The sequence below is a fragment of the Sapajus apella genome, unplaced genomic scaffold, assembly GCF_009761245.1.
Source record: "Sapajus apella isolate SASKATOON/1434 unplaced genomic scaffold, GSC_monkey_1.0 scaffold80, whole genome shotgun sequence".
Classification (NCBI taxonomy): Eukaryota; Metazoa; Chordata; class Mammalia; order Primates; family Cebidae; genus Sapajus; species Sapajus apella.
In genome coordinates, this window is record NW_022437020.1 from 6,961,555 (window position 1) to 6,974,374 (window position 12,820).

At 46.6% G+C, this 12,820-nt stretch overlaps 1 protein-coding gene across 8 annotated transcripts in view; it reads right to left on the reverse strand.

Annotated features, from left to right (window-relative positions):
- Positions 1 to 12,820, reverse strand: part of FAM169B (family with sequence similarity 169 member B) — an 88,129-nt gene that overhangs the window by 3,908 nt on the left and 71,401 nt on the right. For 7 of the 8 annotated variants that reach the window (XM_032252813.1, XM_032252816.1, XM_032252812.1 and 4 more), the window contains 2 exons: positions 11,876 to 12,058; positions 4,704 to 4,832 (listed from right to left, as the gene is read on the reverse strand). In XM_032252813.1, coding sequence (XP_032108704.1) covers positions 4,704 to 4,832; positions 11,876 to 12,058 — 312 coding nt within the window. The remainder of the gene's footprint in view (positions 1 to 4,703; positions 4,833 to 11,875; positions 12,059 to 12,820) is intronic. The other variant, XM_032252818.1, reaches the window with a different exon arrangement.

The window sequence follows — 12,820 nt, forward strand, 5'->3', positions numbered from 1 at the left end:
AAATGGGGGTGGCTCCCAAGGGGCTGGGCAGTCAAAACAGTAAATAGTACACTGGGGACCTTGCAAACATGTTGATGGCCACGACCTAATTCTATCTCCTTTTTTTTTTTTTTTTTTCTTGAGATGGAGTCTGCCTCTGTGGCCTAGGCTGGAGTGCAATGGCGCCATCTGGGCTCACTCTGCCTCATCCTCTGCCTCCCAGTTTCAAGCGATTCTCCTGCCTCAGCCTCCCGAATAGGTGGGATTACAGGTGCCCGCCACCATGCCCAACTAATTTTGTATTTTTAGTACAGACAGGGTTTCACCATGTTGGACAGGCTGTTCTCGAATCCTGACCTCAAGTAATCTGCCCGCCTCAGCCTCCCAAAGTGCTAGGTCCATTCCATCTTTTTGACCTTCATTTTGGCATTTGCTGCAATGCTCTCCAGAGGACAGGAATGCCTGCCAAGTGTCAGGGGGTGCAAAGGGATGGTTCCACTTAAGCATTTCTGAGCTGGAATTGTGATCTATTCTTCCATCGATTCTGGCATTTAATGGACTCACGTTTCCACTTCTAGTCCTGAATCCTTCTCTTTGCTCACCGGTGGTTTTGCTCACAATAGAGGTCACGATCACCCATGTTCAGTGAGTTTCCCTCCTCTCCTACCAAATCAGTACCAACTTAGAAAGAGATGACTTTCATGGCTGGGCGAGGTGGCTCATGTCTGTAATCCTAGCACTTTGGGAGGCTGAGGCAGGTGTATCACGAGGTCAGGAGATCAAGACCATCCCGGCTAACATGGTGAAACTCCGTATCTACTAAAAAGACAAAAAATTAGCCGGGCATGGTGGCCGGCAGCTGTAGTCTCAGCTACTCGGAAGGCTGAGGCAGGAGAATTGCTTGAACACAGGAGGCAGAGGTTGCAGTGAGCCAAGATCGTGCCATTGCACTCCAGCCCAGGCGACTCAGCGAGACTCCATCTCAAAAAAAGGAAAGAAGGAAAGTGATGACTTTCTTGTGCTCCCATGCAACTCCCCACCCCACACCCCCAAATCCATATGTGTGTGTGGTGTTCAGATCCCTAAAAAAAAAAAATACAGTTTTGCATTTCAGCTGAAAATACCTATGCAACACATTTTGTTTACTAAAGAGCAAATGAATTATTTAGTTGTTATCTATATAAGTAAATTTTTAAATTTATTTACAGAACTGTATAAATTAGCAAAGTTTGGTTTGGCAAAATTTAATTGAAGGCACTTAAAAATACCAGCACACTTTTTAGTTGTCTTGGCCATACAGAGCTTTTGTAACACACAGTAGTAGGTGCCCATGTAGTTAGCTGGTAAATGAGTTCAGAACCCAGGCCAGCCTTATTCACTACTACATCCCTGACAGCTAGGACAGTGCCTGGCACGTCTGTAGATGCCTCATCAACAGTTATCGAATGAACGAATAAAGAAATACATGACCAAATGAATGAGAAAATGAAGAGGATAGCCCATTATCAATTTTCCACCTTTCCTAATGTTTTTATGTGTTGGGAGCTATCAAATATTTACTTGTATTTCATTCCTAACTGAGGTTCAGTAAATCTTTTTTTTTTTGAGATGGAGGATCTCGCTCTGTCACCCAGGCTGGAGTGCAGTGGTGTGATCTAGGCTCACTGCAACCTCTGCCTCCTGGGTTCAAGCGATTCTCCTGCCTCAGCCTCCCAAGTAACTGGGACTCCAGGCGTGTACCGCCATGCCTGGCTAATGTTTTGTATTTTTAGTAGAGACAGGGTTTCATCATGTTAGCCAGCATGATCTTAATGTCATGACCTCATGATCCGTCCGTCTTGGCCTCCCAAAGTGCTGGGATTAAAGGCGTGAGGCACCATGCCCGGCTGAGGTTCAGTAAATCTTTAAAAATGAATGCACTAATTTGGAAGCATACAGGGAGGTATCTGAGCACTAATCACACAGGCATCATCCAAGGCTGCAGTAGACAACAATGGCCACTAAGAGGAGCCATATAACCTGTCAAAGAGCAGAATTCGACAGAAAAAAACACACCCAGTACGGTGGTTTTGCCCCCAGCACGCTGCACCACCACGTTGCTATTGTACTCATTAACATATGACTCAGCAAAACTGAAAAAAGGTCAGAACTGCAGTTTGCTGGGCATCAAACTTTCAGAAAAGTGGCCCCCGCTTCTTATCTCGTATTTTCACATCTCTTGATGCAAAGATCCTTCTGGTTTAAAAACTAAATGCAGATAAAAGTATTTTCCCTGCGGATGATGACTGAATCCATTAAAAAATCATCTGGAGAAAGAAAGCAAAACTATGACCTATAGATTAAAAAAAATTAATTTTTTAAGCAGTGGTCAATTATTTCCTGCCCCCAGTAACAATTTTGTAAAAGAAAATTTCACTGTTGACATATTCAGTTTCACGCTCTCTGGTAAAGAAACTTAAGGCATGTTCAGACTGACCGGGAAATCACATCAGATGGAATTATGATCCTCTTGGTCAAGTTTCAAAGGCTTTGTCTGTGACTGAGTGTAAGAAGAAAGAAATTTCCCACAAACTCCTTCTCTCAAAAGGTCTGAATAATCTGTAAATATTTTCAGGGCCCATTATAAGCCACAGATGTTATCAACAGCCAAGATGGCACAAACTTTTAAAGACCTGGCCCACCAATCAGGCTGCTTCAGAAATAGTCTTTAAAACATTTGCAAGGAGCACAAGTTAATTTCCCTTTGAAATGTTGTGAAATGTTCATGCCTTATTTAGAGCAAGAAGCAATTGATTCCACTGGGCTTCTTGCTTACAGTTCTATTTCTATGGCACATAAAATTATAGGATACCTCCAAAATAACTGTCAGGGAAAAGAAGGGAGAACAGATAAAACTTGAAAAAAGAGAACAAGTCAAGAAAGCAACTCTAAGAATCACCGACTAATTTAAGACTAACATTCAATTGATAGCCTAGTGAGATTCCCAGGAAAGAGAAGCTTCCAGAATCTGCATTGTTCGGTGGCCTGTAAGAAGTTCTAATCCACTAACACTTGCTGATTTCTAAGAGAGAAACAGATGAGAAACTGCAGAGCACCGAGCTAATCTGTGATCACATTTGCAGCCCCAGCTCACCAACTTGAAAAAAACCTGAGATGTCAGCACTGTCATAATGGTTGCGAGCTGAAGCTGGCTGGCTGAAAACCTTCCTGAGTGAATTAAAATCCTGACTGCGGGCACTTGGGGAAAAAGAAGATGTGGCTGAATCTGAGAACTAGCCATGATGTATACAGGCAATGAAAAGACCATAGCTTCGAATTTTTTTTTTAACTAAAGAGTTTTAGTAATCTATTTATATCCTAATTATAAAGATGGCCCTTCTTCCTTCAAGGGACTCAAGCATGCTTCTGGAACATTCTCTGTGCAAGTCCCCTCATTTGCTGTTTTAGAACAAGAGTTGGTGAATCTCAAAGTGAATTAAAATGACAGGCTTGGCGTCTGACTTCCAGCTCAGTTTCCTCTGCCCAGACCACACTGACTCCCAGCTCTTGAAACAGCCCCAATGGGATTAGCTGGGAGGAGGCATCTCCCCAATTAGGAGAAAAAGTCCTCGCCCCTGCTCACCCCTCTGGCCTGTGAGATATCCACATTCCAATATGCAATGCATTTTTCTTCTCCATTCCCAGCCAAGGGATTGAAACGTCCAAGCACAGAGGCTGCGTGAGGCCCCACAGCTTCATTTGTGTAGTGTGTCCATAAACCCTCATGGAGGGACAGCTCGGTGCCCAGAGACCCGACCCGCTTCCCTTCATTCCTAACTCAGCGCCACAGGGCAAGTCACTTAACCTCCTCATTAGGATCACAGCTCAGCTCCGTCCTGCCAGGCCTCCTTCCCTGGTGCTTGGTCACCCCATTAATATCTGTTAAGATCCATTAAGCCTTCCAGCATAAATGCAAAACCGATCACTATTATCATCAATAAACTCCAAGGCACTCTCACCTGTCAACAGCTAAGGTGGATCAGTCAGCATGTGGAGAGAAAGCCTGGCACCTTGGCTGCCCGTCAACCCCTAATGAGCCACCTGCAGCTGCACAAATGTGATTCGATGCTGATGGGAGCACCCACTCCAAGAAGGAAGGAGAGCTGGGGCTTTCATTTTGGACAGTTAATTTAAATTAACTGTCCCCCTCATCTCCCACCCACAGCAGCACCTGCAGCCTGGAGGCGTCCGCTGCCCCAGCCCTGGCCTGGCCTCACCTCTTATCACTGAGCTGAGAAGCGCTTGCCGTGGGCAGCCCTTCCCCACTTGAGAGAAGTGGAAAGTGCACCATCAAAACAGCGACTTGGGGGTCAGGTGAGGTGGCTTGCCCTGTAATCCCAGCACTTTGGGAGGCCAAGGCAGGTGGATCACGAGGTCAAAAGTTCAAGACCAGCCTGGCCAAGAGGGTGAAACCTTGTCTCTACTAAAAATACAAAAATTAGCTGGGCACAGTGGCAGGCACCTGTAATCCTAGCTACTCAGGAGGCTGAGGCAGGACAATTGCTTGAACCTGGGCAGCAGAGGTTTCAGTGAGCCGAGATAGTGCCACAGCACTCCAGCCTGGGCAATAGAGTGACACTCCATCTCAAAAAAAAAAAAAAAAAGATCACCGTAAATTAATCCATGCTAGTGTTGACACTAGAAGTAACTAGACAGATGCAGGGCAGTGTTTCAGTCTGACTTACAGTCTGGAAGTCTTGGCTGAAGCTGAACCTTTAGCCAGATGTTGATGCGCTGGCCCCAGGCCCCTGGGGGCTTCACCTCCCACAAACGCCCTCGCTCTTCTGGACAGACCAGCAGGAACTGCCTACAGACTGGGAGGAAGGAACGCAGCGTGAGTCAGGAAGTCCCCCACCTAACTCTGGTTCACTCTGTACCAACTCTCTGGGTCTCAGACATGGCCCACTCCAGTCCTTCTCAAGCAGCCCTCCACTACCCCCACCACCCCCACTCTCTGCTGGAATCCCTGCTGCACTCAAACCACTTTTTCATCTGCCTACCATGGACACATCCAACTCCCAGCTCCTCCTGGTAAGGATCTCTCATCTCTGCCCCTGTTGGAGGTAGATGTTGGAAATAGGTGCTTGATGCCACAAAGAAAAATCAGCACTGAGACAAAGGATCTTACAGACTTCCAGACTATAAGTCAGACTGAAACACAATTTCGGCAACGCAATTTTTACTTCCTGGACTGCAGGATGGGTACTGTCACTAGCCATCTTGCCACGAGAGTGCAGCGAACAAAGAAAAACACACAAATGTATCCCTTACGCATTTGGGGTCATCCTTACTGCTGTGTCTGATCTTCATTGGCTGGAGCCAGACCTCACAATCTAAACTAAAACCCGACTGGCTAACAACGTAAAACTTTCTGAACAGGTTAAACCAGTGGAGAGCTGGGACGAGCCTGTGAGCACGTCCAGCACAGATATCTTGATTAAAGTACAAGGACATAGAGTGTACTATGTGCCTATAAGCATGGCATGTCTAACAGCTACATAGGATAGGGCTTAACAAAGTTATTAGCACACTTATTATTTAACAAGAAAGGAAACTTTAAAAAGGAACTTTTCTACTTCCCACAAGCCCTCTCATCTGCATTCATTTACTAGGGTTTTTATAACAAAAAACTGCAGACTGTGTGGTTTAAACCAGGGCTCCCCAAGCCCTGGGCCACCGACCAGTGCCAAAACACACAGCAGGAGCTGAACAGCGGGCAAGCGAGCAAAGCTTCATCTGTATGTACAGCTGCTCCCAGTGCTCACATTACCACCTGAAAAAGTCCTCCTGTCAGACCAGCAGCTGCATTAGATTCTCATAGGAGCATGAACCCTATTGTGAACTGGGCATGTGCAGGATCCAGGTTGCATGCTCCTTATGAGAATCTAATGCCTGATGATCTGTCACTATCTCCCATCACCCCTAGATGGGACATGGAAAACAAGCTTGGGGCTCCCACCGATTCTCCATGATGGTGAGCCATATAACCATTTCATTACATATTACAATGTAATAACAATAGAAATAAAGTACACAAGAAATACATGTAATGTACTTAAATCACCCTGAAACCAACCCCTTGTCCCTGCCCCACCCGTGGAAAAACTGTCTTCCCTAGAGCCAAAAAGGTTGGGGACCACTGGTTTAAACAACAGAAATTTATTTCTCACAATCCTGGAGGCTGGACATTCAAGATCAAGGTGGCCCAGGCTTGGTTTCTCCTGAGGCCTCTCTCCTTGGCTTATGAATGGCCATTTTCTCCCTGTGTCCTCACACAGCTGTTTCTATTTGGGTTCATCCTGGTCCCTCTCTTCTTACAAGGACACCAGTCATACTGGACTAGGGGCTCACCCTTAGGACCTCATTCAACCTTAATTAGCCTTTTTTTTGAGACAGAGTTTCGCTCTTCTTGCCCAGGCTGAAATGCAATGGTGCAATCTTGGCTCACCACAACCTCCACCTCCCAGGTTCAAGCGATTCTTCTGCCTCAGCCTCCCAAGTAGCTGGGATTAGAGGCATGTGTCACCACACTCGGCGAATTTTTGTATTTTTAGTACAGATGGGGTTTCTCCACATGGGTCAGGCTGGGATTACAGGCATGAGCCACCACACCCAGCCTTTTAATTAGCTTTTTAAAGGTCCTATCTCCAAATGTGGTCATATCAAGGGCTTCAACATATGAATTTGGGTGGGGGGCACAACTTAGTCCACAGCACCATCCATGTTGGCCACTCTTCATGCACCGTCCTTCCTCCCTCCCAAAGAACCTTCAGGCTTATCCTCTGCTCCCTCCTGGATTCCAGAGTCCACTCAAGGTTCCCAGACTTTTACGCCTGCATTCATGGGTGAACATTTTCACATGGCAATGTCCCGAATCCAGGTGAATGAGAAACTGCTCCTGGTTCTGCAGATACCCATGGGGACTCCATTAAACCCGCTTCCTAACATTTTGGGGTCCCTGGGAAACAGCACAGATGGAAACCTAAAGAGTACAATGCTAAGTGCAGGCAGACCTCAGAGATACTGTGTGTTCTGTCCCAGACTACCGCAATAAAGCAAATATCACAGTAAAGCAAGTCACGTGAATTTTTTGGTTTCCTAGTGCATACATATAAAAGTTATGTTTATACTATGCTACAGTCTAGTAAGCCTGCAATACCATTTTGTCTAAAAACTACAATGTACATACCTTAATTAAATAAAATATACTTTAATGCTAAACAACAGTAGTGATCATCTGAGCCTTCTGAGTCATAATCTTTAGGCTGGTGGAGGGTCTTGTCTCAAAGTTGATGGCCTCTCAGGGTGGCAGTTGCTGAAGGCTGGGGTTGCTGTGGCAGTTTCTTAAAATAACACAGCAATGAAGTTTCTTCCACCAATTTGATTCTTCCTTTCACAACAGATTTCTCTGCAACATGTGATGCTGTTTGATAGCATTTTACCCACAATAGAACTTCTTTCAAAATTGGAGTCCATCTTCTCAAACCCTGCTGCTGCTGCTGCTGCTGCTTTATCAACTAATTTATGGAATATTCCAAATCCTTTGTTGTCATTTCAGCAATGTCCACAGCATCTTCAACAGGAGGAGATTCCAACTCGAGGACCCACTTCCTTTGCTCATCCATAAGAAGCAACTTCTCAACTGTTCAAGTTTGATCATGAGATGGCAGTAATTCAGTCCCATCTTCAGGCTCCACTTCCGATTCTAGTTCTCTTTTTATTTCCACTACATCTGCAGTGACTTCCTTTGCTGAAGTCTTGGACTCCTCCCTCAAAGTCATACATGAGGTTTGGAATCAACTTCTTCCATACTCCTGTGTATGTGGATATTTTGACCTTCCAGGAATCACAAATGTTCTTAATGGCATCTAGAATGGTGAATCCTTTCCAAAAGGTTTTCAATGTACTTTACCCAGATCCATCAGAGGAATCACTACCTGTGGAAGCTATAGGCTTAGAAAGTGTATTTCTTATATAAGACTTGAAAGCTGAATTTATTCCTTGATCCACAGGCTGCAGAATGGATATTATGTTAGCAGGCATGGAAACAACATTAATCTCTTTGTCTATGTCCATCAGAACTCTTGGATAACCAGGTACATTGTCAATGAGCAGTAATATTTTGAAAGCACGGTTTAGTGAATAATTTAAGCCCACAGTTGAGCAGTAGGTCTCAACTGCGGGCTTAAATTATTCACTGAACCATGCTGTAAACAGATGTGCTGTCATCCAGGCACTGTTTTTCCATTTCTAGAGGACAGACAGAATAGATTTGGCATACTTCTTTTTTTTTTCTTTTGAGATGGAGTCCTGCTGTCACCCAGGCTGGAGTGACATGGCATGATCTCAGCTCACTGCAGCCTCTGCCTCCCAGGTTCAAGCGATTCTCCTGACTCGGCTTCCTGAATAGCTGGGACTACAGGTACATGCCACTATGCCCAGCTAATTTTTGTATTTTTAGTAGAGAGGTGGTTTCACCATGTTGGTCAGGCTAGTCTTGAACTTCTGACTTCATGATCCACCAGCCTCAGTCTCCCAAAGTGCTGGGATTATAGATGTGAGCCACCACATCTGGCCAATTTGGCATTATTCTTAAGGACCTTAGGATTTTCAGATGAGTAAATGAGTGTGGACTTCAACTGAAGGCTACCAGCTACATCAGCCCCTAACAAGAGACTCAACCTGTCCTTTGAAGCTTTGAGGCCAGGCACTGACTTCTCCTCTCTAGCTATGAAAGTCCTGGATGCCATCTTCTTCCAGTAGAAGGCTGTTTCACCTACATTGAAAATCTGTTGTGTAGTGCAGCCACCTTTACCAACATTCTTGGCTAGATCTTCTGGGTAAATTTTGTAGCTTCTGCATCAGCAATTGCTGCTTCACCTTGCACTTTTATGTTATGGAGATGATGTCTTCCCTCAAACGTCATCAGCCAATCTCTGCTAGCTTCAAACTTTTCTTCTGCAGCTTCCTCAAATCTCTCAGCCTTCCCAGAATGGAAGAGAGTCAGAGACTTGCTCTGGGTTAGGCTTTGACTTAAGGCAATGTTGTGGCCGGCTTGAACTTTTATCAGACCACTAAAACTTTCTCCCTGTGAGCAGTAAGGCTGCTTTACGTGCTTATGATTTGTGTGTTCACAGGAGTAGAACTTTCCATTCCCTTCAAGAATTCTTCCTTTGTATTTACATCTTGGCCAGCTAGTGCCAGAAGCCTAGTGTTCAGTCTACCTCAGCCTTTGACATGCCTTCCTTGCTTAGTCATTTCTAGCTTTTGATTTAAAGTGAAAGACATGTGACTCTTCTGTTCACTTGAACATTCAGAGGCCATTGTAGGGCTATTAGTCGACCTAATTTCAATATTATTGTATCTCAAGGAACAGGAAGAAAAGGAAGGAACAGCTGGTCACTAGCAGAGTCAGAACAGGCTCATGCATTAATTGAGTTCACTGACTTTCATGGGCATGGTTTGGGGTGCCCCAAAACAATTATGACAGTAATGTCGAATATCACTGATCACAGATCACCAGGACAGATACAATAATAATAAAGAAGTTTGAAATATTCTGAAAATTACCAAAATCTGACACAGAGACATGAAGCGAGCCCATGCTGTTGGAAAAGTGTCCCTGATAGAAGACTTGCTCGAAGCAGGGCTGCCACAGCCTTCACAATATAAAACACACAGCATCTGCAAAGTGCAATCAAGGGAAGAGCAGTGAAATGAGGAATGCCTGTCTTCCAAAGGTACAAACCAAGTTAGCAAAGCGCTATATATGACACGCTCTGCCCTCCTATCTTGACAAATATAACTTCCTAACAACAGGAGAAGCTCGTTTCAAATTTAGAATTCTTGGACTCCTTGGAGCATTGCACCAGTATGTGGCAATACCAAGCGAGCTGGCCCCCAGCCAGCAGTCCACCCCCTTCTCCACCCACCCCAGCCCCCGATAGATACCTAAGAGGCCTGTGAGTAGAAATGTGGCCGCCTTCCCACACACTGTCCACAGCCCCCCAAGATCCTCCCTGGGCTCTAAGGATGTACAAATTGGTGGCATGATCACCCTCATGAGCACAGACTCAGGGATGACGTCCACTCAGCCCCACAGTGGCCACTGGCAGGAATCCTGGGGTCCTGGTACCCTGAGCCAGTTTAGGAGGAGCAGTGTGGGCCAGGAGGGCACCTCCTCTTGGGCTCATGGAATCTTTGCCCCCGCAGAGGGAGATGCAGCTGAAAGAGAGTTCAAAGCGTGGGGCCCAGGGCAGGAGTCTGTCCTGTCCTGTCCAGTCGGAAGGCACCACAGAACTCAATAGAAACCTGGGTGGCTGAAGCCCAGAGAGCAGTAGCATGAGTCAGAATCAGCCTATTCAGAACTTTCTTTGCAGGCGAAGACAGTGGAGGGACAGCAGGGAGCACAGGGCCCTACAGGGTCTTAGCAAGGCTGACCCAGGCTCAGCAGTCCAGCTCTTAACCTTGGAGCCCACTGTTCCTTTGAGTAAAGCACTCTCTCCCACTCCCTCGGCAAAGCCTCCTAAAACCAGGAGGTGGTCTGTACCTGAAGCAAGAAAGAGGAGAGGGGCCAGGCATGATGGCTCACACCTATAATCCCAGTACTTTGGGAGGCTGAGGCAGGCGGATCACGAGGTCAGGAGATCAAGACCATCCTGGCCAACATGGTGAAACCCCATCTCTACTAAAAATATGAAAATTAGCTGGATGTGGTGGTGTGTGCCTGTAGTCCCAGCTACTTGGGAGGCTGAGGCATGAGAATTGCTTGAACCTAGGAGGTGGAGGTTGCAGTGAGCAGAGATTGCACCACTGCACTCCAGCCTGGCAACAGAGTGAGACTCCGTCTCAAAAAAAGAGGAGGAGGAGAGGGACTGGAAGGACATGGGTTTGGACAGAGGACCAGCTACCTAGGCCCCCGAATGCTCCAGCACCTGAAAGTGAGCTACACGGTGCAAGAAGCCTCAAGTGCTCTTTGCAGAAATCCAAGGCTCTTCAGAGTTTAACAACAGACTGAGTTTGAAAATACATAGAAACAAGCAGACCCACTTGAGGAAAACGATGTTTTTACCTGCTTTTCTTTATGACTTCACAGCAACAGAAGCTTCCTGGCTTTTCCTAACTGTTCTCTCCTAACCCTTGAGCCAAAAAGACACCAGAAACTGGATACTAAGCATTCAAAAACAGCTACACACCCAGAACAGAGGCAGGGCACAAAGTAGGGTGTGTGTGCTTCACAGGGGAGGGGGGGCTCAGAGACAGGCTCTCCAGAGCCTCCCACCCTCGTCACCTTAGGGTGTGATGTTTCACATCAGAGCTGTTTCATCCTCCTCTGGCAAACGTGGATAAAGGATATGGGAGGGAGGCGTCTTGTGCGTAGAGAGCTACGGAGGTGCTGGAAAGCTGAGCCCATTCAGAGCTTGCCCTTCCACCCAGTTCCTGCCTTCCCTTCAGCTCTTGGGCTCTCCCGTGGCTTCAAGTTCAAAGGACAAAGTGAGGAACTACAGGTGTCAAGTGGAAGAGCAAAGGCACTCCAAAGCCCTGCAGCCCACAGCATGGCGGCAGCTCCCCGGATTCCCTCCTCTCTGAGCTCATTGATTTGTTTGTGATTGTTTCTGAATCCAATTATTTTCCAGCTTGGGAGAAGTTCACTACTTGTGATCAAACATGAAGTCTCAGCTTGTGCTGCAGTAATTGGAGATTTCTCAGAGGGAAGGAAACCCCCACGTGCGTGCTGCCCCGCCGAGGCCTGCATCTGCCCACGAGGGCTCCCCAGGGCCTCTGCCTCCAGAATCCCCTGGAATGCATGTGTGTTATCCATCGCCATACGCTTCAGTACAATTCAAGGGGGGTTTACCTTGGTACATAGCAGGGGACATTGGGTAGCTGACCCCCAGGGCCTCGTCATCTGGGAATGTCTCACAGAAATCCCGCAGCATGGCCGTTCCCAGGCCTTGGCGCCGGTGTTTCCTCCTGACAAACACGGTGTCAAAGACAGGTAGCAGGTAGCACACACCTGTGCCACTGCCACACAGGCTGCCTGCAGGGAAAGAAAGAGACACACACTGTCCCCTGGGCTCGTGGCTGACCCACCAGGACCCTGCAGGGCCCCTGCACAGCCAGAGTCATGGGTACCTCATGGAAACATGATCAGTTTTACAAGCTAAACAAGTGAGGCTAAAATAGCAGATCATTCTCCAGGTGACTGATCAGTATTCTTGAAAAACTCACATGATATTAGACCACTGGGCTGAAATGAAAGGTGAACCTGGGAGACGATACAGAGTGAGGGCACTCATGCAGCACCCTCCTCAGATTCCTCCCTTCACTGCACATGGTTCAATGAGACTCTTGGAGCAAACCTGGCAACATCAACTGTCTCCCTGCAGAAGTGAAACCTGAAGAGACCAATTCGACCCATCTCTAGGGTACGGACTTGTTTCAGTAACACTAGCAAGGGCTCACTATGTCCAATTATAGCAAAATGCACTTACTCCAAATAGATGCAGCATCAGGCCCTACTTCTCATGAAATATTGATGGCCCTACTACAGCAGAACAAGAGAGGTGACAACAGGCACCCTCCCAACTTTTTACCCACAGCTTAACCATATTGCAACCATAGTCAACACCAGCACAGTTGCCATTTCTCCAATGAGAACATGGCCTTTCAGCCAGGCACCTCTGTCAACACTGTAACCAGAACTCCAATTCCACACTGAGCTTACCAGCTCGCCTTCCTCACCTCTAAACTGCACAGGTGCCCATGCCCTACATGCAATGTTAGAAGAAAACAAATATGG